This window comes from Dermacentor andersoni, chromosome 2 (genome assembly GCF_023375885.2).
Source record: "Dermacentor andersoni chromosome 2, qqDerAnde1_hic_scaffold, whole genome shotgun sequence".
Lineage (NCBI taxonomy): Eukaryota > Metazoa > Arthropoda > Arachnida > Ixodida > Ixodidae > Dermacentor > Dermacentor andersoni.
The window spans coordinates 11,612,871-11,639,111 of NC_092815.1; the positions used below are offsets into that span (position 1 = coordinate 11,612,871).

Here is a 26,241-nt window from a genome sequence, read left to right on the forward strand (position 1 = left end):
TAAACTGTCACGGAGACAGCCACCATACAGTGAAGTGAAAAATCATTTCTGGTGGAAGTCCAAGGGACAGCAGCACAATAAGAACTTTCTTTAGAAGACACGAAAGGTTGCAGCATCTCCAAAGCAATGCTAGGTAGTGCTTTGTTCTGAAAAGGTTAATTTTTTCATGCATTTGATTGCCATCTTACATGTAGTATTACTGCTGGGACTTTCTCACGCTACCGTACATGTACGATGTTGACCCTCAAGGTATTCATTTTTACTTCTCTGCTTGAGCATTGTCTGCAATGACAGTATGCTAAAATATCTCACATATCTACCACATTTCTGTGGAAAGGAAGCAGAAATTCTGCAGGTTTAACGTATACAGCATAGACCGCATGTAACAGATGTCAGTGGAGTCGTGAATATTTGCACTATGAGTGGTACTGCACTATAACCAAAACAACATTTTTCAAAGGCTGTACCTGCACAAAACATGTCCGAGCAGCCGCACGTATACGAGAATCAAAACATGCCACCAGGATGCTTGCATTCATTTAAATTTACGAGCGTTGGTTAATGTCTGAGGACCTGCTGTCTTTGCATGAAGCAGGCCAAGTAAAAAAAATAAAAAGAGGAAAAAGTAAGTTGCCCACTCATTCTTCAGACCTGCTCGATTATTCGAATTCCTCATGGCACTGCCACCAACTATGTGGAACTAATGTAGAACGACGACCAAAATTTCAGATGCCATACAGTGTTCCGTTCAATTTCTTGGACAGATTCGCGTGTGCGGACAATATCAAAAACAAGGCGACCACAGGCGAAGATGGTATCATTCGTGTGTTGCCTGTGCCGCCCATGCCCTTGCTCTCGTTATCAAGGTGGTTCCTTCACTTTCCAAGTGCCATACAGCCCCTGTGATGCGCTTCATTCAGTTGGCACCAAACCACAACTTTGGTCAACATCTCCCGATGAGGCGCACTGATTAGGCCCAGCCGGTGGGGATGTCGGGCAGCATGCCGTCACAGGAAGCTCGTCCTTGATATGTTTGTATCCATAGACGATTACATACAGATTGGACATGCAATCATGTACACGGGCTGAACTGGGGCAATGTGAAGCAGAGTTTGGTTTTTCTGGCAATCAGCCACAGCAACTACTCCAAATGCCAACCAAGTTTGTATGTGTGTGTAATGGTAGGAAATGTAGAAGCTCACATGTGAGCATAAAGCCTAAAAGCGCTGAACTAAATTTGTGGAACACTGTTTAAACTGACAGTCAAGGTGGCACATGTGACATCTGCAGTTCATGATGACACGAATTGCGATGGTTGCACACAAACTGAAGCCGCTACACACGACGCTGATAAGCAGCCGAGCAATGGCTTCTGTGCCACCTAGGCAAACACCGTATGCCTGCATCATGCTGCCCCTGCCTTTCTTTCTTTTTTTTCTTTTTCTTTAGTGTGTTCATCTCGTTCTCCTCTGCATTGCCCTCATTGCTCTCTTCTCCCATCGGCCGGCACAACCTGTTGAGAAGCACGCTCGTTACTGCGCTCGTATGTGGGATTTTCTTGCAGAAATCACATTATAACCAGTACTTCATCTCGCACGGCTGCACTAAAAGTAGTATGAGTACATATGGAGTTCTATGGGAGGATAAACGAGAGTCAAAAAAGGCCGCAATATAGCCAGTTCTTCACAATAAACAGTAATGTATCACGAAAAGTTAAAAAACACAGTACACTATGTTATGCTGGCTAGCAACTCATCAACCTTGGTCTTTGGCTAATATTTGTCCAAATGGTCTGTGGAAGTGAGAAATTATGTCCAAGATAACTACTATCGTGTATTTTTAGGTATGTTTCATGAAAGCTATTTCCTAATAAATTACAAATGACTTTGCTGGCACCAACCAAGTACTTGTTTGGTTTATCAATCACTTTGAATTATGTGATTCCTAATTATATTGGCAATTCACTGTGTGATGCTAAAGTATTGCACGATGCCAATGCCGATGCCATATAAGCTGGACCTCGTTCTTCTCCTGATGGGCCTCCCGTTGACCGACACATGCTGTGAATGCGCTTTGAGCCGGTGCACAATATGTGGCCACAGTGTGTTCACTCTGGTTCTTACCCTGAACTGAGGCCGCGGCTCTACAAGCAGTTCGTTCTGCTCATCCAGAGTGCCCCACTGGTAGGAAAGCTCAGAAGAGTATCGTTTCCACAGCTCGAGGTAGATGGTCGCCCAAAGCATGTTGAGCAGTGTAAAGCCCACCAAGCATGCGTCCTCCTGCACCTGTACTTCCGCAGATAAATGAGGCAGCATCAGCACAGTCACTCTGGATGAGTGCCCGAAACATACATGGGAGCAATTGACTGTAACATTCTGTTCATGTTTCACATTAAAATCGCCAGTAGCTTTTCATTATGCAACCTTATGTGTAGGGGGACAACCCAGCTCCCATCTCAGCACGGCTTCACCTGTGAACAGCACGCATCCACTGAAGAAGACTCCAGCTACACAGTTACGTTCTAGCAGTGATGAATAAAAAAGCAATTGTAGCTAAAATAAAGGCTTGCCCAGGTTGCTGTATGCAGCAGCAAGCACCTCTGTTTTTCAATGCAGATACACGTCTGCTTTTTTACTTGTAGACGAGCTGCAGCCAAGAAAGTGGACCCAAATTTAGTTTTTAGAAAGCTTTATTGGAAATGTAAGGTTTCTCTGTGCTTCACAGTGCTGGTGCCATACATGTACACACTCTGAATGAACATAGTATGCTGCTGCCATTGAAGTTGGCCTTTCTACTTGGTTCAGGTAATCACACTTCTCCTAGAGGTAGTAAAGCAGGGTGATAACAGCAGGTCAGGACTAAACTGATCCCAAAAGTGGATAAATAAATACAAGAAACCGTGAATGAGTTGCATCATTTGTGGGGATGCGCGACTCTCACGCCTCCCCTGAGATCTAGTTTTCCCGCATAGCTCGTCTCCTGCAGGGCGGCTTCGCCCGCCGCGTGGCCTGGCGCCCGCGGAGGTCGGAGTGGTTGAAGCGCAGTACGAGAGATGGCGCTAGTGTTGCGCTGCGGCGGGGTTACTTAGGCGCGGGAAAGAAAGGCGCTTGGGGTCTTTCCCGGCGGGGCGGCGCACGGCGTGGACGTCCCGCGCGCGCGCGCGGCGACCCATGCTTCTGCGAGACCGCCTCGCGTGGCCGCCTTCGAACGCACGACCGTTGGCGTGACTGAACACGCGAACGACCAGGCGTTGGGATCCAGCATGGGGCGAACATATTCGCTCGCCATCCGGTCGCTCGGTGAGTCGGACTTCTAGATTTGTCGCGCGCCCATCGGCATGTTTTGTGGATAGCAACTCGGCTAGCTGGCATTGATCTATGAAAGGTGCAATAAATGCCCTTGTGACTGTTTGCACTACTGTGTTGTCGTTCCTTTGTCCCAAGAGTATGGAGGAGAACCCCATATCTCCCACACATTTCTGTGAAAAGCCACAGCAGCTATACAGCTATATAATGCAACATATTAACCCTGGAAAGAGTTCCAATGGCTTTTGACCACCTCAGTAAAGCCATAAATAATATTCTATGACTACTATGATCAAAGACCCTTGAGACTGCGTAAGTGGCAAAGGAATTGTAAGTGCTACTGAAACATACAGACCCTTTATGCAATGCTGTGACGTTATTAACAAATGCACAGTGTACATTTAGGATCCTGTGAAATACATTGAAATGAGACCATTTGCAATGTGGCACCAGGAAGCAGATGCTTGCATTGGCTCATGCATCTGCTGAGCAAGCAATGCACTAGTACTTTCGTCTTCTGCGGGCACAAGATAAGTGCAGCAGATGCCATACGCAGGTGAGTGAGATCACTCTCTTGGAATAGCACTGGACAAGATGCACTTCTGCATGAATATCAGACCTTCCGAGAGGTTATTCCATGTTGTGCGTGTGAGCATGTTCAGTGCAAACAGGGCAGAACCTGCTAAGTGTCTGCCTGGCATGTGGCCCACAAGAAAACGTAAACCAGAATTCTTTTTATAAAGACCACTGCAACACCAGCTAACTGCAGATTAAAAAAGAAATGTATGCTAATTGCAAAGAGTGTACAAGCTGTATATGGGCCAGCTGCGATAAGGAATCGAGGGTTTGTCCAATGAAGCAATTAAATGAACTTGGTAAATTTGGAAACTTGGAAAATTTCAGCCCTGATACTCTACAACAATAGGCAATCATGGATGGGTTGCGTGTGATGTCTACCTTGTATAAAAGGGGTGAGCCTTGGTGAAACCAGTCGTAGTGCGTTTATTTAGACAAGATTTAAAGCGGCTGATACGGTTTCTGGTAAGAAGTCTTTCTTTCTTTCCTTGCACTGTTTCGCTGTCTAGCTAGTTCAAAATTACATAATGAAACAGCATGAGAGGCAAACACAAGAAATGGCAAGACAATAAATTGACTTTCAAATAACGTTTTCATTATGTCAATGCACTAAGCAGCCTAGCTGTCCTTAAATCAATTATTAATCAAATATATTTTGTTAAGTGGAAATGCCTACCTGAGCATAGTTTTTAATATTTTTGTTTACTGCACTGCTATGCACTACCAACTGTTTGAACATACCTATATCTACATCTAAAGGGACACTAAAGGCAAATATTAAGTCAACATGGCCTCTTAAAATACCATTCTAGAAACCTTGCAGCACTTTTTTCACACCAAGAAGACCTTGTTTAAGAGACAATTGTGTCTGGAGGGTGCGGACACCTTTAGCGCAATTCAGATTGCCCACCCCCGAGCAGGGGAGTGGTGACGTTGTACATGCTATCTCCGCCCTACAGCTACCTGTGAGCAACCCGATACCCGACAGAGGGTGCTACTGTTTTTTGTGCAAAGCGCAATTGCACGGCAGAAACCGAGTCAAGACAGAGCATTGGATTCACCACTACAGCTGCTTTTCCTCTAGTGACGTGGACTGTTCAGGCATCCAGCGACATCACGAAGACGTGGAAATCTGTGCTACTTGCACTCGGTGGGAGTTTCACGAACCAGCAAAACCAGCACAAAACAAACGAAACTACTGAAACGTGAAGGCTCGGGCGGTGCAGAGTCAAGCAAAAACGAAACGTTTCGACCGCCTGTATCGTTATCAAAGGTAACATCAATGAGTTACCCTTTTCTAAATGTTGAATAGAACTGGACAAGTAGAATTTTCTTCTGTCTTATAATGCAATGCGAACATCTATTTATTATGAGAAGTTCAGTACTAGCGACAGAAACAAAATTAGGAGTGTCTTTGTCATCGGGCTAGTATTTGAATGTGCCTGGTGAGTTCCATATAATGTCCTGCATTTACCGCAATTTCTTGGTTACTAAAACTTTGTTCGCGATAATATTGATGCCTTAGGCATCCTCAAACATTGATCTATCACTTTAGCTTGACTTAATATTTGCCTTTACTTTCCTTTAAATAATATTGTATTTTCCTGAACTGCCATATATTGTCATATAAAATGGAACTGTGGCCTCAATCAAGGAACTACAACTTGTAGTCCAGACCCTTACTCTCGAAGTTAAAGCAATTTTATTTGATAAAGTGGACATCATTATGCAGTACTGTTGTGAGACAAGGGGATTAGGTAAAAGGCCCTTTCCCGAGCACTAGCGTGCTGTTTTCCAAAATGGCAATGGTTCTGAGCATCGACGGGGCCGACTACTCTAGTTGGACTCACCTGTTCTCCGTGAGAGCCACAGGACAGGCCCACAAGTAGACCAACAATGGCTGGCACAGCCAGGGACCAGGTGTAGTGGCCCAGCCAGGCAAAGTACATGGCCACCTTGGCACCAAAGTAGTTCCGCACACGTTCTGGTGGTATGTGGGCAGGGATCAAATATGCACAGGTGTGCTACTTCATTTGGCAGCATGGTTTTGGAACTCAAGGCCACATCATACTGCACTACTCTGCACATGAATATGAAGAAACACCAAGTGGAACAGGTACACACACAAGCTCGCACACAGAAAGACCAGTGTATGTAGACCGACAATATATTCAAAAATTATGAACGAGAACAACTTGTCAATTTGACATGCTTCAGTTTTCGCAAAATGGATGACAACATAGATCAACTCAGGTGGCTGAACTTGCTCTTTCAAGTTCTGGATTTACAGAAGATGTCAGCTCTATGTAAAAGAGATGCACGTTTCCTCCACTGAAAAGTTTCATAGGGGAAATGCACTAATCCAATGAAGGACATCTAGAATCTAAAGAAAGTCAACAGAAATTACAAAAAAAAGTGACCTAACACCAGTCATTTTTTAGCCAAATGACAAAATAAGTCTTCACTTTATGGCAGGTGGGATTGAACTTTGGCTGCAATGATCAGACATAGATGGGAGCCTGACAAGCTAAATACTGGGCTATCACTAAACTGTAGAACTTTGTTACCACAGTTGCCATAGTAGGTATATTCTGTACAGCTCAATCACGAACAGCTTGCTTGCAAGAGACAAGAAATGCAGTTTTCCGAGTACAGCGAAGAGGTAAAGCAAAAAAAACAAAAGAACATTTCAGTTTTCCCAGCTGAATGGTAAGCATTCACAGTGATTGCAAAGTGTTACCTAAAGGCTTGTAGCGTTGTGAGCAGTATAAATTAAAGTAAACGTTTGTTTACTAACTAAACATGTGTAGTGCCATGCACCTAAAAACACACATGAACACAGTTCACATGATGAATGTGAGCACTTGCAGTCACAATGCCGGCAACAGGGAGCACACATGCTTGTTCCAAAGCGAATGTTTTGTGCTGCTGCTCTCTTTACCATTTCATTGTGCCGTGCATCTGAAACTAGGTGCATCATGTGACCTCCAACACTGTGCGCACTGGAAAGCAGCACGCATCAATGTACCAGCTTCCTCAGCTTGTCTTTGCTGTTGCTCTCACAAATTTGCAGCCACAGGAGATCACATGACTTCCAACACACAGTGCATAGGCCACGCATGTGCCATCTCACCTGTGATGGCATGGCAGCTGCAGTGACTGTGCCAGTGTGAATGCGCCTTTAGTGTCTGCATAGGTAATTGCTATCGCAATAAATCTTGTGCAAAACTTGTGCACTACTACGTCTGGTGGAAAAGAAAGAGGGAGTCATAAATGACCAGTGCAAATGGTAGATCAAATGACAGAAATATTTCGCTTATACAGTGAAATCAGCAGCCACTTGTAAACAGAGGTGTGCATGCCAGGAGCCATAAAGATGCTGACCCTGTCAGCCTTACCTAGTGGCTGCTGCCGAAAGAAAGCTAGCACCCAGTGTTTCTTGAGCCAGTCTAACTCCTTGGGAGAGTGTAGGGCCACCAGCTGACAGAGCAGGCCTTCTGCAAGGCACCATTCCACTGCAGATTGAAAGATCAAGATTAGCCCCAGTAGATAACAAGGACAGGTAATGCTCTTGCTCTCATGAGCAATCGAAGTGCGCCACGGATTACCATCACCGGCCACTGCCTGTATACATTGTGTACACTGCCTATGCATCCCACAGTAGGCAGTGCTGACACACAGGGCAAGCCCCTTCCAGCGTCTAGACAATACTCTGCAGAAGTATTTTGTTGCGATAGCATGAACAATGCTATTGATAGCATACATGAGACTGTTCAGTCAAAGCCACCGAAGTTGTCCTCCTTCAAATCACTCACAAACAGTGCAGCTACTTCACGTTGGAGTTTCATTGGTACATCACTGTCATCTTCCGACTCTACGGTGGAGCACACTGAAGGTGTTGCGCCAGTCCTGGATCATTTTCTTGCTGACTTCGAATTCCTTCCCTGCTGCTCGGCTTTCATGTCCCACTGCAAATTCAACTGCACGCAGCTTGAATTTTGCTTGAACAGCTTGAACATTTGTAAGTTCGCTGACTTTGCTTTGCATGCGGCGTCATGGTTTGTGAAGCTGTGACGATACATGTGAAGTGCACAACGGCAACGAGTGCCATGAAGTGTACTTGCTGTGCATGGCAGAAGGTTAAGCGCAGTGGAGCGCCATTTGATGCCTGCTCAATACATAGGGCATGGCCATAGCATGCAATCCAATTTTTACTGTATGTAAGTCGCATTGTTCTGTAAGATGCACCGCCAAAAAATCTGAGAAAAACCATGACTGATACACTGGAAAATATGGTACATGGGTTCCGATAAAAACATTTGTCATTTGGCTCTAGAAACATGACATTCCAGCAAATATTTAATCTTGTATGCTGATTGCAAATAAACAATCACAGTCAGACGCCATTACAGCAAAGTGCTCGGGACCTCCAAACTCCTTCGTTATAGTAGTAACTTCGTAGTAAAGCTTGTGCTCTGTGCCACTCCAATAGAACCAGTTAAGCATGGTTAGAAAAAGAAAACCTTCATTCAACAATAATTTCTAGAGATACTTCATGAAAGAACTCGATAATTTTCACCTCCCCACTTCATCTGATGAAATGTGTGACTGCAGCTGACCTTATGATATAGAGGTTCAATGTATATTCCCCGGCAAAATGTGAGAATGATGCAAGGTACCATCACTGAGTATCAAATGCGCCTATTGCCTCCCTTGTTGTAAAAATCCTTAGTTTGTCTTTTACTGCCTTCGTCAACCTTCACCTCATTCCTGTGATTTTTGTTATATTGTCAGTAGTCAGTGCCGGGCAAATCATGTCGTAGGGATTCGAGGGAGTTAACTGCTGTTATAGCTACTGCAAGGGGGGTAAGTTCCGGAGTAAGTTTCACTTTTGCGAGATTTTGCAAGATTTGGCACTGGATATGTCAAAGTAAATGGCTGATAGCACTCTAGGCACTACATGAAAACAGTGAACTTGGCACATCACCAGAAATGTAGGTCATATACACAGACACATCCAGTGTCGAGTCTCATGAAAGTAAAACTATTTCCTGATGTGATCACCAAAGAACACCGCCCCAGAGTTCGGGCCTTCCCGTGCTGTCTCTTTCTTTTTGTCAAATGGCACTCCCTATGCACACCACTGTTCAATGGCAGCTATGGATGGCGGTGCTGCTATCTGCATTTGCTGTAAAGCAACAAATCAGCCGCTGAGGACGCCTAAGTTCCTTCGTTGTACAGGCACATTATTTCACTGGTACACATCGTACTGGTAATCATTGTAGAGGTGTCCACAATACATATGAAAGATAGTAATTTGACTGGGACATACGGAATCATTCATTATACAGGTCATTTTGTAGTAAAGGTGATCATTATATAGGCAACCGACTGTAGCTTTTTGTCTAGGTAAATAGAAATATATATATTTTTTCGTGTTATAAATTATGGAGGTGAGTTGCAATAAAGGTACTACAGCAGGAAAGCCAAAATTAAGCAGGTATGGTTCAGAATATCTAAAGAGTGCAACTTGGTATTTTAATGCTTGTATGTACCTAAATTTTAGACGAAGTTAAGAAATTATAAAATTGCAACTTCACGAGTGGGAATTAGTGCTGGCAATTTCTATGAGATTTAAATATATTGAAACGTCCTAAAAGACTATATCATAGTGGTTCTGCACTCTATGACTAGCATTCAGACAAAAAAAGATATAATAATAATAAAAATTTAAAAAGAAAGAATTGAATGAGTAGCAGAGAGACTATGCTGCTCCCAAAATTTGCATCTTGCAAAGGCTGTTCGCTGAGAAAAATACAAAAAATTACAAGGAGTGCAAAAATATACATTCCATGCTACAAAACCAGGTAGCTTTCTTCTGAATCTGCATTAAAGGCTCATTTTTGACAAGAAAGCAAGCTGGAAAGATGCCCTTACAAACAAGGCCAAGATGGCAAGGCTCTGATGAGCGGTTTTGGAAAGGCAAATGGCATAAAATGGATCATTTTCAGTGCTTTCACAGGCAAAACAAAGCATTTGGTATTTATTTATTTAGACAGAAAACTACACTAGTGCAAAGGGTATTATTGTAGTAAAGGTACATTTTAAACAATACAAGTACTATGCAAAAGAGGGGGAAAGCATGAAACCAAAACAACACAAAGTGGAACCACATAAATGTACACCCAGCACACGCGTCATACATTAACATTAAAAAATGGAAGTGTAAGGCGTATCGCTGCTGATAACACCTTCAAGCCATGACCATGAATCATGAAGAGTTGATGTGGCATTTATATAATGTGTAGGGAAGCAAGGTATCCAATGCAGTTGCTATGGCATTGGGCAAGGTTTGCTTAGCACCTGATGTAACAGCCTTTATGATAGCTGCCTTCTATTACAGTGTGATGGCCTTTTGCTTCCACTTTCCACTTTCTACATGTGAAACCGGAGAAATGGCGATGCAGCTGATAAGAACAGCTTGCACACTGTGATGTGTTCATTGTGGTTGAGCAGCATGTGGCGCACAACTCAGCACTCCGCTGTGTTGCTAGTGAACTTCATCGCGCTGGCTTTGCTTAGCCAGCTTGCGGCCTCTGAGATTGACACAGCGCCAAGGCCACCTTGGAGGCCAGGGCTAGCTGCCAGCCTACACGTCTTGCTGCACTGCCCACACGGCTGCTGCAATGCTGAAGAAAGAAGGCAAGTGGATGTACTAACCTTTCACACCGCCATGCATAGCCATGCAGCATGGCACAGCTTACACGAGCAGGTGCAACTGGGCATAGCTTGGACGTGGCCTCCGAGATTCCAGAGGCCATGGCAATGCCTAGTTGCACCTGCCTGCACAGGGTGCCACAGTGAGGGGGAGAGGTTAGGGAAGAAGTGAGATGGTGTGCTTCCTCAATTAGCCGTCCCCACAGTGCAAGATATGTACTGTTTAGATGAGGACACTCGCAAGAGCACAATCGACCGGATAAACTACCAACGGCATACGCCTGTTGGTCCTCTAAAGGCAGGGACCATCTTTCAGCAGGGCAACACAACTTCAAGGCAGAAAAGGTTTAATCTGCCACTGTTATAGCAACTGGCGCTTCAAAGCAAATCCAAATTGAATGAGAGACGGGTGCTCCTACTGCTAACATGGACGACTTTCTCTCTCCACCAATGACCTGCTGTCACCGCACGGCTCAATCATTTTTGTTTAAAGCTATGTAAAGGCATGGCACATTCTGGCACACAGGTTATTATTATTATTATTATTATTATTATCATTATTATTATTATTATTATTATTATTATCATTATTATTATTATTATTATTCCACCACTTGTACAATGGCACTAAGCCACTGTTGGGGATGGGCCGGGTGATATGATAAGCAAACAAAAGTATATGCAAATGTGTAAGCGAGGCTACCAAAGAATCCGATCAAAAATCAAAGAAAATAATCTGCAATAATGTTGTCAGCCTTGCATAGACAGGAAAAAATAAAAACAACTTAGAAATAATAATTACACTTAATGTAAGAGGTAAACTTGAGGTGAAAGATAAGTTAAATTTGGAAAAATAATAAGAATTACCAATAAATCAATCAATCAATATATTTTATTTCCTTGCGTGTATTCGCGGGCTTCTTTCACGTTCAGGAAAACGCTTTTATGTAGCACGTACTGAGCAACAGAAAGCTGTATCGGGAGTTTTTCATGCTGCCCTACAATTTTCTCATTTACACTTTTCATCTAATTATAATATTTTAGAAGTTTATTAATTAAGACTAATTATGTAATTAGTCAGAATGCAACAAATACTCCGTATCTCCAAGCGACGGCAAACAACATTAGCTTGGTTTTGTCCAGCTACATGGCATTTGCGTATTTTTAAACTCTGGCTAAAGTTAGCTGGGACACCCTGTATGTCTTACACTGTGACACCCTCCCTGACAATCTCGGACTACCCCAGGTGGTGCTTTCTGCCAATGCACGTTGCATGTGCACCATCTCCGGCAGTCTTGGACAGTCCAGGATGACGAACTTTGAAGAGGCCCAGCGAAGTGCTGCTTGTGCACAGCTACACTCTAAGGTGAAAAAGACCAGCGTATTCAGGAAAGTAGACGCGGGAATTTTCATCTGCCGCCCTGAACAAGTGCCGAACCCCATGGAAAACGATACACTTACGCAACAGTTGGGTATTTTTCGGTTTGGGAGACAAATCTAGTTTGTTATATCCATTGGTAGACAATATTATTTTGTTAAAACGAGGCTTTAAATACACAGACCTCTATGGGGATTTCGGGAGGAATTTCACTTACTGCATTACACCCATTATTTCATTATGTCCCATTTAATTATAATGAGGTTCGAGTGTACTACCTTATGGGAATGACCCACCAGACAACTGAGCACCCATTCATTCATATTGACAGATAAGGCTAGGTAAGAAAGCTTTAGGAGCAATAGGAAATGTTGCACCATATCGAAGGTCTTCCTGAAATCTAATGCAATGCAGTCAGTTTGTTATGAGCCATCAAATGAAGAAAACATAGTGTGCGAAAAATTTTCCTAATCCTGTAATGCAGGAAAGGCCTGTTTCAAGCCTATGCTGATAATGAACAAAGAAGTTATTGGCTTCCAAGTGATGGAATATGGGTGAATAGAGGATATGTTCCACGATTTTGGAGCACACATTTGTTAAGGTGATAGATCTGTAATAGGAAATTTTACACCTTGGGCCACTTTTGTGGATCGGGATGAAGGTTCGAATTTTCCATTCTGGGGATAACTGTGGTGCGAATAGAGATCGATCAAAGATCACGACTAAATGCTTGTTGACAACAGGCGCACATGTTTTTAAGATGTAATTTGGTCAGGACCAGCTGCAGAGTTGGTCCTTAGCTCTGTCAGCAATTTTACTATGCCTTCATATGATATGAAATGATTTGGCATGTCCGAAAGATAAGCACAAGAAATCCTAACTGGAACGTGTGGCAAGGGCACAGAAAAAACAGGTGGCAAGTAGCTATTAAAGAGATCGGATCTGTTGATGTCAACAGTAATGAAGCTGTGCCCAGTGAACATTGGGAGAAGAGTGGTTTCTTCCTTACCATTTAATAGCATATCATTTCACGCTAGATTTTTTCAGAAGTTGCGCCATGATACAGTGAAAACCTGCATATACAGTTAAACCTTGATATAATGAAGTTAGTAAAATCGGCACTTTGCTTCGTTATATCGAAATATCTTTGTATTGAAATTCAACCTTTTATGCAAGTAAGTACAGTCTCTCATCGATTTTTCTTACATATGAAAAGGGGCCGCAAAATTTTCTGAATTATCGGGCAATCGAAAAAAGCAAATATGAATGAGAAAACAATTCCTTTTGATTAATTTGGGAGTCAGCAGCGAATGATACGGTTTCGTGCCACGTACTTGACATCTTCTCGGCGCTACGAATTAAACGAAGCCAGACGCGACTGACAGCGTCGCCCGCAGTGGGAACACGCTATCGGGAAAAGCGCCGGCGGCGGGGAGCGAATGCTTCGTCTGCCTCTCGCTTCAATGGGTCACCGAAACTCGAAATTACGCAACCTCCAATACTAAACGCGCTGCAAGACAGCTTACATGGTGACACGCCATCCCGGCATGCCCACTCTTTGCACACGCGGCAGATTACCTCTAAAGCAGGGTGCGCGGCTGCGTATGCGCTCAGCCGCGCTTACAGCCATGCGCAGCCACAGCCGAGACGTTACCGTTAGCTCGCTCCCCTCCCCTCTTTCCCTTTGCTCACGTGGGAAGGCGGCACTCGTGAAGCCACCATCTTTCTTGTCTCACCCTCGCACATGTTCCCTCATATTTAACAGGGCTAGTTGGTGGTCGGTGTTGGAATGCATTATGTAACCGCGCAAACGACAACAGACGTAGTCCTGTATGTTTCATTCTTTGTCCGCTGTCGTTTGCGCGGTTACATAATGCATACCAACAACTTTCACTCGCACCTAAAATACAGTGCGCGGGGCGCGATAGGATCTTATCGCACTTTACGCTGAACATGATGCGGCTCCACTTCCACGGTCGCTCTGGTCGCGCCATGCGCTATTTGAGAGGTGCTGTTTGCAAGCAGCCACTTGTGATTCAATCATTTGACCATCTGCATCCGCGGAAGTTTCCATTTATTGTCTCGGCATTCGTTTGCGGCGGCAGTGAAATTTCGTTATATTGAAACCGAATAGAAACACGCTTCATTATGTTGAGGTTCTAAATACATGGTGTTCTATGAACAAGAGGTTATGAAAGGTTAAATACTTTGTTATATCAAGAATTTCATTCTATTGAAGTTATATATTGCCCTTCCACTGGATGACATTTTCTTACTCTAGCAAACCACTGGTTATCCGTTTTATGCTATAGATGATCTGCCAGCTCTACCTGTTCTTATTTTCAGGAAAAATTTATGCTACTCATACTGCTGTATACTACAAGGTAACATACCTATTACATTGTTCATTATAGAGTACATAGCTTCTATTCGAGTTTGTTTCATTATCCTCAAAGCTTTGGCTCCCATGTTTAGTACTAGCAGAATAGACTGAATATACACTTTTCAATTAAGGCACCACTCATGACACTCCCGAGTGACAAAACTAACTAAAGGACAGAGAGGTGCAGCTAGAACACATTTCAGAAGAACTAGCTTCACTCTGCATGAAATTCTACCTCCATCAGCAGTCACAAGAAAGGATGATGCCATATTTGACTCTAAGTGCTTTAATTAAGACAAATGTATCCATATTTGGGGATTCTATATACAATACCAAGAAAATCAGTATTACTGTGAGTAGAGGTCTAATGAGCCAGACAAGACAAAGAATGAAAATATTGGTGGTGATGCCACACATAATGAAGTTTTCATTTGCACAGTAACTCTTCCTGTCATGGACAGTGTCTTCTCAGGTCTAGGCAGTAGTTTATTGATAAACATGTGTCCACATAGTGTCCTAAAGAAACAAAACACTTTTTCTAGCAGGATATCAGAATTCTTTTCTACATAAAAGATGGTCTGAACAGTTAGTGAAAATACTTTGAAATTCATGAATGTGGTTTGGACATAAAATTCGAGGAGTGAAACTTAGGCCCTTATTTTATTTTATGTGCTAGTAGTCAACAGCTAGTGTTTTTACACACAAATAAAATCATATAAAGAATTATCAGATATAATAAAGTAAATCTAGCATGCTTCTCACTGATATCAGCATGCAACAAATATGTCCTTATAACATATTGGATATAATGAACGTAATTCCGTGTCAGATGTGACTTCCTTATAACAAGGTTTGAGCGCTTGAAATAATGCTTACCTACTCTAAGCTGATGCAGATTTCACTGCTCTTACAAGTGCCCATTCAATGTGTAGGTGCAGAACAGTCCCCTACCGAGACACTGGCCCTCGAGGCAAGGTGTTCGATGCCCTGATGGTGGGCCCGGATGGTCCCCTGGCCCAGACGCACGCAGTGCCTCCCGCAGCCAGTGCAGCATCACCCGTTGCCGCTCCTGGCCACTAAGCTGGCCGCTCCCTTCAAAGCAGTCTTGCTCGGCACAAGTGAACTCTCGGTGGCCCCCACCCCACTCTGGGCGCAAGCGCTTGCGCAGCCGCAACTCCTCGGCCCCACGTAGGAGCCTCCACGTGGCAGTGGAAAAAAAGAGAGAAAGTCATTTACATGTGTAAAGCATTTGTGAGATCACTAGGTTTTGAAGGCAACATTGAAATTTCAAATTTTTATGCATTCCTTCTCCTTAATAGGCACAATGCCCACAGCACAACCTCAATGACATGGAACTCTAGAGTAATTGATGATTGATTTGTGTGTGTGTGGTGGTGGGGGGGGGGGGTATCATTCCAAAGCAAGACAGGTTATGAGAGTACCCCAGTAGGGAGGAGAGGGCTCCACATTAATTTTGACAACCTAGGGTTCTTTTTTCGTTTTTTAGTCTACTGTTGGCCCATCACAGCCCATGCAGGAGCAGATACATGAACAGGTTCTGTTTACAAAGATGACACAGCTAGTTTTTCCGTAATATTTGGCAATGGTAAAATTTCTCGATGTGAATTGAATACATTGGATGTGGTTTACAAAGGTATCAATGGTATCACAACACACAGCAATGTTTAGTGGATTATTCCAATCAGAGATGGTCAATGGAGAAAGGGAGTACTTGTGGGCATTAACACGACTTTTAAGGGTTGACGAATTGATACTCAATGATTCAGTCTCTATGAGAGCTTCAAAGGTTCATGCAATAATGAGAGCATGGTATACTGAAGTGTCCATAGTATAAGCGATAAAGAAATTTTAGTCTAAAAAATTATTGTTCATTGTGAAAGTGGTAGCAAATTTGCCCTCGTGAGCAAACTCAAACCACTAGACTGCCTCGAGTAATCTGAGTATATGAATCTGACGAATAATTTTTGTATGCATTCTGCTTTATAAATTAAGTGTTTTTCGACATACTGATTTCGGCAAACTGAGATTGCAAATCCATGCCAGGTTGTTTTTAGCACATAGTTACAAATAAATCATGTAAACACACTCTACAATTTGTTCCCATGAGTTCTGTATAATTCTCTCCAGAGTTCTTCAGCATGCACCTAATACTTCGGCACGAGTATTCTGCCTCCTCTTGAATGCAGCTGCAGTGATTGGAAATCGAACCCATGACCTTGTGCTCAGCAGCACAATCCCGGCCATGGTGGTCTGTGAATTTCTGGAGGCTGATAAATTTGTTCATACCATCTAAGATTTGCAGAAATTCCATAATTTCCAAAGCAAGCTAATTATGCACAGAACTGTAACTTGGAAATGTTACACTACCCTAAAATTAATTTAGTAGTAAATACACCAATACCAAATTGCCTTTTATTTCTAAGTCTAATCCTTCCCAACATTTCACTTATTTTCAATACTGCTAGACTCATTTATTTGTTGAACAAAAAAAGCAAGAAAACAAAGTGAAACGCAGGAAAACCAAAGATGCTGAAGACAAATTTCAAGGCTTTGAAGCCACGACAACTGCAATATCCTGTCTTTGGTGGTCACTTCATTTCGTTTAAATAGATGAGCCCAATGCACAACTACTACTACCTTACTGAATTACTACAGTTACAATGAATAATATGAGCACACGTAGCATGCATCAGTGCATGTGTACTGTAAGAGAGAGAGAGAGAATAAGCTATACACAAAAAAGCATGGGAGCGTAGGTAACTCCTCCGCTCTGCAGTGGGTGGTCCCCTCACACAAGCTCCAACTCCCAAGTGCAGTAACTTCCCGTGGACACATCCCACATACTCTGGAACTGCCCAGCTACAACAAACATCAGATATCATCATGCCACCCAAGCCAAAGTCAGCATTCAAGACAATGACAGCCTATCACATGCTGTCACTTGCCTCGTATCACATGCTCACATCTGGGAGGGCAGTTTGGACTCCCTGCTGTGAATAAACGAGCATGGCGATATTTTCCTCCATCCTAATAAGTAAAGACATTTTTAATGCATTAGCATTACGAGTGTCAAAGTGAAAAAAGTGCATATGCATGTGTGTGAAGTGCAGGCAGCCAGTCACGTGGTAGAGGCAGAGAGGGGGGATAGAAGAGCGCATGTGCGTGCATGCACGTGTGCGCATAAGCTGCTACTGAGGGTGGTCTGCTCCGGGCCACCATCAGTTGCACTTCACTCCTCAAAGAGGCAGAACATGTGTAAAGTGAGCACCTAAATAACACTTTGCAATGTGGTGACCACAGTTTAAATCACGGATCCAGGATCTCAAATAGGTGTGACGCAATACCCAACGCATTTCTCTCGCATCACTTAATTTTTTATTGCAAGTACTACTGTTTGCAAATACTAGCCTAAAAAATTTACAAGGACTATCCGTTCTTATACTGCTGCTTATCTGTCTAGAACAACGGCTTAGTGTTCGTGTAAATTGTGTGCTCCTTTATATTCTAACAGCAACAAATTACCTCTGGGAAATACTAGTGGCAACTAGACATTGTCATCCTTTTTGCTGCAACTCTAGTGCAGGCATAAAGGGAACCCTTAGCCTTGTTCCTGCTCAAGTGCGTGCACACCCTGGAAAAGAATGTTTGGTACGGCGCCACTTATTTGCTGTGTCACATTGCCAAGTGTATTTCCATTATCAACGTCATCAGCCAGTGGCGAGAGATCCTGTGGAAAGAAGTAACTGATCGCACTTTCCAAAAACAATGAGCACTCCGAAAAAGTATTTTCAGGTGCTAAAGTAAAAAAAGGCATATATAGGCACAAAACACAGAAAAGGGTATTCGCAGGCACGGATGACCAAAATAGGCACTAACTGACACTGTAAAGTCAGCACTAAACCACTTCTTAACCCATAATTTCTGCTTATACATCAAAATGGTTAGGCCCTGGTGTGTGGGTACGATAGGCATTTGCCTATAATCCAGCCTCTGAATATAACCTTTCAGGACAGTAATTGCTGTTTCACAATTTAATAACATGAATGCATCACCATCACAAAGGAATTAATGAATACGAAATTAAAATGGAGTACAAGCTTGAGCCTCATTCATATATACTAATGTGAAACAAATGAACTGCTTTTATTAGAGCAAGCAGTCACAGTATAGGCCAAGCATGCAGACTCACAGGTGCTCAGCAGCAGGACTGCAGTAGAGTGCAGCTTGACCCATTTGTGGGTGGCGACAGAGCTGGACAATGAGCTGAGGAACCTTTCTGTGCAGCCGTTCCTGGAACCATGACACCACTGAAGCATCTGTATTAGCTGAGAATGTCAGCACCAGATCGCCTTCTTGCTGTGGGGTCCTCTGGAACAGACGCCAACGGCGGCCCACAAGGCGCCCCGCTGGTGCGAAAATGACCATTTATACTTTGCTGGTGTCGCTTAAGCAGCTATAGTACTAGCTGCAAGATCATGCAGCTCTAACTTTGTGCAAGGAATGCAAGCTCTGCTAAAGCAAATATTTCTCTGGCTCTTTCGTCTACTTTGTGTTTATGGCTGTCGAAGGCAGTGACTTGCAGGGACGTAGCCATGGGGGCACACATTGGGCATGCCCCCCCCCCCCCCCTCCCCGAAACCTCTGTGTACCAGTATGCCCAGCCCTCCTCCCCTCTACAAAAATCAGGTTACATTACTGGCGATTTGGGGGAGGGGGGGGGGGGGGGCAGTACTATTACAGAGCACCAAAGCCACATATCTCAGGACGAATTTCACTTGACTGAATTTCGACAATCATCCTCCGATATGGGGACGTATTCTCAGACGATCACTTTCGGCGATACTATCGCTTTCGCATGACGTAGTGCCCAACCAGCCAATAAGAGTGCACTGAAAGTGATACTGACGAAAGTGACCGAATACGTCCCATGGTATGTGCTTATTTGGTGTTTTAGGTAAACGCCATTCATTAGTTTATATTCGCGAAGAGCTGCTTAACTTGGAAGAGAACTGATGAATCGATTCGTCTCTGTGAAGGAACCTCCTGTGACGGTGCGTTGAAAACAACACAAGAAAACGCCGGCAACGAGTAAACGCGACTATGTGTAGCGACTCTCCCATTCCTATCGCGAAAAAAGGAGTATGCTTTCCGTAAAGCGCCAGCTGCGTTTAAAAAAGGGCGCTCGACACCACTCGGGTTTCTAAACGATGCAACATGTCGGGGAGCAAACAAAGTTCGTGAAGAACGGCGGCTGCACGCACATCAAGTGTTTACAAGAGAGAAAAGACCTAGGACAGACCTGACAGCAATCGGAAAGCGTCTCTCCGCTTCCGTCGGTACGACTCCATATATGCGAGCAGACGACGTCTGGCTGGCCCTGTGAGGCGCTGGCCCAGTAGAGGAGGCGTTAGCCTGTTCCTCTGTTCATTGGGCTCTCAACACTCCATTTTAGGTACAAGCGGCAACAGTCTGCGATGGGCACTGATAAGTACTCCACGAGGCAAACAAGCCGAAACGCTTGCCACGACTTTTACTGCAACTGCGGCCAACCATTCGCATTCATGGCACCTCCATAGTCGCCTCTCTCTCTCTCTCTCCTTTTTTTTCCCCCTGAAGCAAGAGATCTATCGACCGCGTGTAATCCACATGGAAACTTCAGCAGCTTCTGTAGTCATGGCCCATTAGAAAGACCTTTCTCTTGCACTCCCTGTGAGCACTGTTGCAAACTGGGTCAAGCACGGAGGCACGTCAGTCGCGGCACCTTGGTATGCCTCGGCGGTGTCAGCGGTGTATCAGCATGTCGCTGTTTTAATCAGCTGTTTCAAAACAACAACACACAAGTTCGCGCTAATGCACAAGTACGGACGTGCGCCTGGCCTACAGCTACGCCTCGACGTATGGCGGCCTTTTGTTTACAGCAAGTACGAAAAAAACAATAATCTAATTTCAGCGGATGTTCGGTGCTTCCTGTCTCGCAGTCCCTTCTCGGGAACGGGCTCTTTCTGTGCCATACTGTGCAGCAGGTGGCGCCTAAGGGCAAAAGAGGGTAAAGAGGGTCTTTGTTCTATCTCGCGTTTTGTTTTCACATTTCTCCATACAAAGCTTTACCGTGCCAACTGTGCGTAACGGAAAACCACGTTTCTACAAAATCATTTTCGTCCATCCCCATTTTTACGTACTGCTGCAATTAAGCTCGCGGGTCATGAAGTTCGCATCGCGGAGTGAAAGGTGTACAGAACTGTTATTGTTCTTGTAGGTTGACGCAAGACGGCGGCACCGCGGCTTCCCCATGACGTCACCTTGAATGGTGGGAGCACAGGGAGCACATCGGTGGGAGGGCGACGAGCTGTCATCTTTGCGTACCCTTTTTGTGATCCTGGGCCGCGCTCCGAGGGCCTGGTGGTTGGCATGCAAGCATAGCCCCAACGCGCCGAGGCCCCATGCCGCGCGAAATGAACGGCCTATCACTGAGCGAGCTGTGCTGCCTGTTCTGCTGTCCGCCCTTCCCAGCGCGGATCGCGGCCAAGCTGGCGTTCCTGCCGCCGGAGCCGACGTACTCGCTGGTGCCAGACGAGACCGGTACCAAGTATACGCTGAGTCTCAGCGAGCGCGCCGAGTGGCAGTACACGCAGCGGGAGCTCGAGACGATCGAGGTGTTTTACACGCGCACTTCGAGGGGCAACCGACTGGCTTGCATGTTCGTGCGCTGCTCAGCCGCAGCCCGCTTCACAGTGCTCTTCAGCCACGGCAATGCCATCGACCTAGGACAGATGAGCAGCTTCTACCTTGGTCTCGGTTCGCGCATAAACTGCAACATATTCAGCTACGACTACTCTGGCTACGGCGTGAGCACGGGCAAGCCGTCGGAAAAAAACCTATACGCCGACATCGACGCAGCCTGGCAGGCACTGCGAACCCGGTACGGTATAAGCCCCGAGAACATCATCCTTTACGGCCAGAGCATCGGCACGGTGCCCACGGTGGACCTAGCTTCGCGCTACGAGGTGGGCGCAGTGATTCTCCACTCGCCGCTCATGTCCGGCATGCGCGTCGCCTTTCCAAACACCAAGCGGACGTGGTTCTTCGACGCTTTCCCCAGCATCGATAAGATCTCCAAGGTCTCGTCGCCCGTGCTTGTCATACACGGTACCGAGGATGAAGTGATCGACTTCTCACACGGGCTTGCGATGTACGAGCGCTGCCCGCGCGCCGTCGAGCCGCTGTGGGTCGAAGGTGCCGGCCACAACGATGTCGAGCTGTACGGCCAGTACCTTGAGCGCCTCAAGCAGTTTGTCTCGGTTGAACTGCTCAACTGACCAGCCCCGAGGGGCCTCGAGGAGACCCCTGAACAGTAGCAGCTGCTTCGCCGGTGTTTGTGCACTCGCATGTGCGCCTGCCTGTCATGGACACGACGTATAATGAACTGCTGCAGTCTCGTGTGCGCGACGACGTGTTTGTCTGCACAAGACTCGCGTTGAGCTTGTTACTTACGTGCCCCTCCGCGGTGAGAACTTTTGGGGTAAGTTTCTTTTTTTTTTTTTTGGATGGGGTGGGGCGGGAAATTGAGCTGTGTAATGCTTGTACATAGTCGTTTCACAACTTGATGCCTTCTCTTTTTGTCTTTTTCGAGCTGTGCGATGTTTTAGGTATCCCTTGTATTGCTTCCCGCTGCCTTTTGCGACACCAGTAAATAAAAAGAGGGCAGAAAAGTGATGCTATGGTGGCCGTCACATGAGCCTTCTTCTGGGCTGTCCCGATTGCATAGTGTAACGTGTCTGACGCGCGTTTGCTTATGTTGCAACTCTAGTGGAAGTACTGCATGGGTGCCTGGCAAGGCCAGCACACGTTATATACATGATTGCAATCAGGAGATGGTACTACAGTCTGTATAAATGGGAGCCACATAGAATTATATTGCTTGCAGATTATGTAAGGAGCTCAGTTTCATACGGTGCACAGATTTATGCTCCCTTACTAATCTGCCTACTAGCATTACTTATGTGACAGTTTCATGACATATTTGGCTGGATTTGCTGCATTCTGTGCAACATCAGGTGTTATTGCATTGGTGCTTGTTTTGGAAGTTCACTTTCCGCAGTGTAATAGCAAATCTCAATCAGATCTCAGCCCCAGTGCAATGTTGGCATAAATGCTGGATTTGAGAGGCGTTTGTAATGTTCTTGTGACGCAAGGAACTGGTGGTGAGAAAATTGGCATAGCCCACTCAATTTGGTGGAAAAGATGGGCCACTGTAGTATTGAACCTGCAAGTACTCAGCCTCGTTATCATTGTGTGTGTATAAATGCGCAGGAGTTTCTTAGTATTTGCACATTGTTCAGTGTTTCCACTGTACAGCATACACCATACTTGCAGCAGTGTCTGGTGCATTGTTCTTGCCGATATTTAGATGCAGTTTATTTTTAGACTATTTTCTTCCGGTTTATCATATCTCGAAACCACCTGTCTTCTGTTAATGGTTGTGCATATATAGTAATGTTGGTCTTCAAAGGATGTAAACCAGTGATGCACAGCCAACAATTCTTTGTGACCTTTCCCACCACTTTTGCTGCTTGGGAACACATTTGCATGAGCAAGTTTTTTCTGTCAAGAGGTGTTCCTTTTGGTGTTCCCTTGCGTACCTCTGGCTGCATCTTGCAGTGCACTGTCAACTGTTGTTTCCTTTTGTATGACTGCAGATGAATGCACGGTGCAGTTTTATTACTTTTTTGAGAGGCTGCTCAAGTATTGTTCTTGCGCAGCAGGCTTTATACAAATTGCACTGTGCGCATGCGTGATTTCAGTATTGATGAACAAATAGGACGTCATTCACCAGTTGTCGCAGTTGTGAAACACGCAGAAGTGCCACTCTGCTAGTGCCCTTTAAACCGGTTTGTTGGCATATGTCTTTTGTAAGCATTCAGGCCCACACCTGCCTCAGGGCTCACTCTTGCTTACCCTGTGCGAAGCACTAGTCCCTGTGCCCCCCAAATGGGAAAGGCGTTTGCAATGTTCATATACATGGCCTCTCCTGGTGAATGCCTTTCTTTTTCATGTTGGCAGTTGTATTTGTAAACATTTGAAGTGTTAGAACTCAACCTTTCACATTAGGTTATTCACTCCACTCATTTTGAACGCAGGTGAAAGAGTATTGGGAATACTTTAGTGTACCCTGAAGCACTCAGTCTTTTTTCTCTTGAACTCTGCTGGACAGTCTTGCCAATGTAGCTAGCCTTCAACACATGAGGTCATCGCTGGGCTCATTGTGATAATGAGCTGCTCTCTGGGATGTGTCAAGTTGCTTTGCCTTCTTTTTTGTTGTTGTTCATATCTCCATGGTTTACAGATAGGAGTCTACAAACCCACCAAAGTGGGAGGCACAAAATAAAGACTTGTCTTTGTATATAAAGATGTCTACTGCTGGTCTGACCTGAGTAGACCTGATGGTGGAAACATGTCTAGACACACCTGTATGCTCACAAAACATATATTTTTCTGCAGGTCCTGGTTTTAACTTGTAGGCAACTGTAATGTAAATGTATGGCGACCTAGATGTTTTGATTGGTGCTTCCCTGATCTTTCTTATCTTCTCTCACTGCATATCATTGATAAATGTGAGTTAATGTCCAGTCCAGGCTACAAATATTTGTTTTGGAAAACTAGATCTAGACCGGTCGTGGCAAAATCTGTTCAAAGACAACATCAACATTTGGCTATTGCAAATAGTGTCCATTATACTTTCAGTGTTCAATGTCTACAGTATGACAGCTTACCGAATCACAAGTTGCAGCTCTTTTCTTCACGATTATGTTGTACTTAGTGTTACACTGGCGATTTTAAGTGAAGGACAGGACGTGGACGTACATACTTAAAATCATTTAAAATCGTCAGTGTAACACTAAGCGCAACATAATCATGGACGTCCACCAACTAGCCCCCTTCATTGCTTTATTAGCTGTTTTCTATCATATAAAATAAACTTACTACATGTTGCTGGCTGCAGCTACTGTACCTGGCACCGATAGGTGACTAAACTGGGCATGTGATAAAAAGAATTTGGGAGCCGGACACGCTTGCCACTTGCCAATTGCTTATCCATCTACTGTTGGGGTATGAAAAGTGTCACAAGTTGCAGCTGTTTTCTTCACGATTATGTTGTACTTAGTGTTACACTAGCGATTATAAGTGAAGGACGGGACGTGGACGTACGTACTTAAAATCATTTAAAATCGTCAGTGTAACATTAAGCACAACATAATCATGGACGTCCACCAACTAGCCCCCTTCATTGCTTTAATAGCCGTTTTCTGTCATATAAAATAAACTTACTACATGTTGCTGGCTGCAGCTACTGTACCTTGTACCGATAGGTGACTAAACTGGGCATGTGATAAAAAGAATTTGGGAGCCGGACACGCTTGCCACTTGCCAATTGTTTATCCATCTACTGTTGGGGTATGAAAAGTGTCACAAGTTGCAGCTGTTTTCTTCACGATTATGTTGTACTTAGTGTTACACTAGCGATTATAAGTGAAGGACGGGACGTGGACGTACGTACTTAAAATCATTTAAAATCGTCAGTGTAACATTAAGCACAACATAATCATGGACGTCCACCAACTAGCCCCCTTCATTGCTTTAATAGCCGTTTTCTGTCATATAAAATAAACTTACTACATGTTGCTGGCTGCAGCTACTGTACCTTGTACCGATAGGTGACTAAACTGGGCATGTGATAAAAAGAATTTGGGAGCCGGACACGCTTGCCACTTGCTAATTGTTTACCCATCTACTGTTGGGGTATGAAAAGCTAGTAAAGTTCATTCGTCTAACAGGCATTCAACTTCACAGTTGCGCGGCGAACTTTCACATTGCCATAGTATAAAGGAGGCTATGACATGAGGCTGTGCGGAATCAGGTGGTCCCGCGTTTAGGTGAGAGCACTATTACTGGTGTTGCTGACCGACAAGGTAGGTGCACAATTCAGTAATAGTGGCGCAAGCTCTTCGAAACATTTGTCTAACGGATTGTTATCATTTATTAACACCAGCTGCTAAGACTTGCGCAACTACAAGGTACGAGTATGCAGATATGTAGCGCTAACCGAGTTTCAGAAACAAGAAATCGGTTACAGTGAAAATAGCTGTATGTCAAGCATATGGGGCAAGTGGCAATGTCGTAATGCCGACTCTACAGGATTGGCGGAGAAGCCAGCCTTTTGCGCTAACCTCTTTGACTTATTGCCACAATCCTCGAAACCATAGACTAAAGCTTGAAAGTCGAAACTGTGGTCGAAATCACGGTCGAAACAACGAACAATAATTGGATTGACCTGGATACTACTTTCGCTATGTCATTGGCTTGTGTCTATCCGCGGCGAAGGCTAGCGAACAAACTTGTATTGGCTTAAAAGTGCATTTCATTTAGAGTGTACTAGAATACGATTGAGTGGGTAAGCTGCTGGGACGGCGCATGCATTGCAGTGAGGCGCGCGACGACGAAATGTACTGTGGCGGCGCTGCGATCGAAGTGGATTGGACAGCATCCACCCTAATCAAGGTCGCAGCGTTGGAAACTGCTGGCGATTCTATATACTGGGCGGGGTCGTTCGTACGCGGTTCGCGCGCGCTGCTGTTTGCGATCAGACCGCTCAAATGGTGTTTATACTTATGCCTTAGGCAATATATATATATATATATATATATATATATATATATATATATATATATATGGCTTAGGAAGATAATAGCGCCAGCTTTTATTCTACGATGTTTTTGTGCGGTTCCCTTTGGAGAACAAAATTATGTTTCTTGTTAAAAATTAAATTATGGTGTTTTACGTGCCAGAACCACTTTCTGATTATG

General features: G+C 44.4%; 2 protein-coding genes across 2 annotated transcripts in view; one reads left to right on the plus strand and one right to left on the minus strand.

Annotated features, from left to right (window-relative positions):
* The window catches only part of wwk (anoctamin 8 white walker), an 85,575-nt gene extending 65,219 nt beyond the window's left edge, over positions 1-20,356 (minus strand). Inside the window, exons 1-6 of the mRNA XM_050190140.3 lie at positions 19,680-20,356; positions 18,570-18,786; positions 15,311-15,555; positions 7,280-7,396; positions 5,732-5,865; positions 2,124-2,285 (exon numbers count right to left, since the gene is read on the minus strand). Coding sequence (XP_050046097.1) covers positions 2,124-2,285; positions 5,732-5,865; positions 7,280-7,396; positions 15,311-15,555; positions 18,570-18,786; positions 19,680-19,728 — 924 coding nt within the window. The 5' untranslated portion in view covers positions 19,729-20,356. The remainder of the gene's footprint in view (positions 1-2,123; positions 2,286-5,731; positions 5,866-7,279; positions 7,397-15,310; positions 15,556-18,569; positions 18,787-19,679) is intronic.
* A 54-nt stretch (positions 20,357-20,410) lies between these two features.
* LOC126542998 (alpha/beta hydrolase domain-containing protein 17B) lies at positions 20,411-25,069 on the plus strand. The gene is made up of 2 exons (XM_050190141.3): positions 20,411-20,426; positions 20,637-25,069. Exon 2 carries the CDS (start codon positions 20,821-20,823, stop codon positions 21,694-21,696), a length of 876 nt encoding a protein of 291 aa, XP_050046098.1. The 5' UTR covers positions 20,411-20,426; positions 20,637-20,820; the 3' UTR covers positions 21,697-25,069.
* The last annotated feature ends 1,172 nt before the right edge of the window (positions 25,070-26,241 follow it).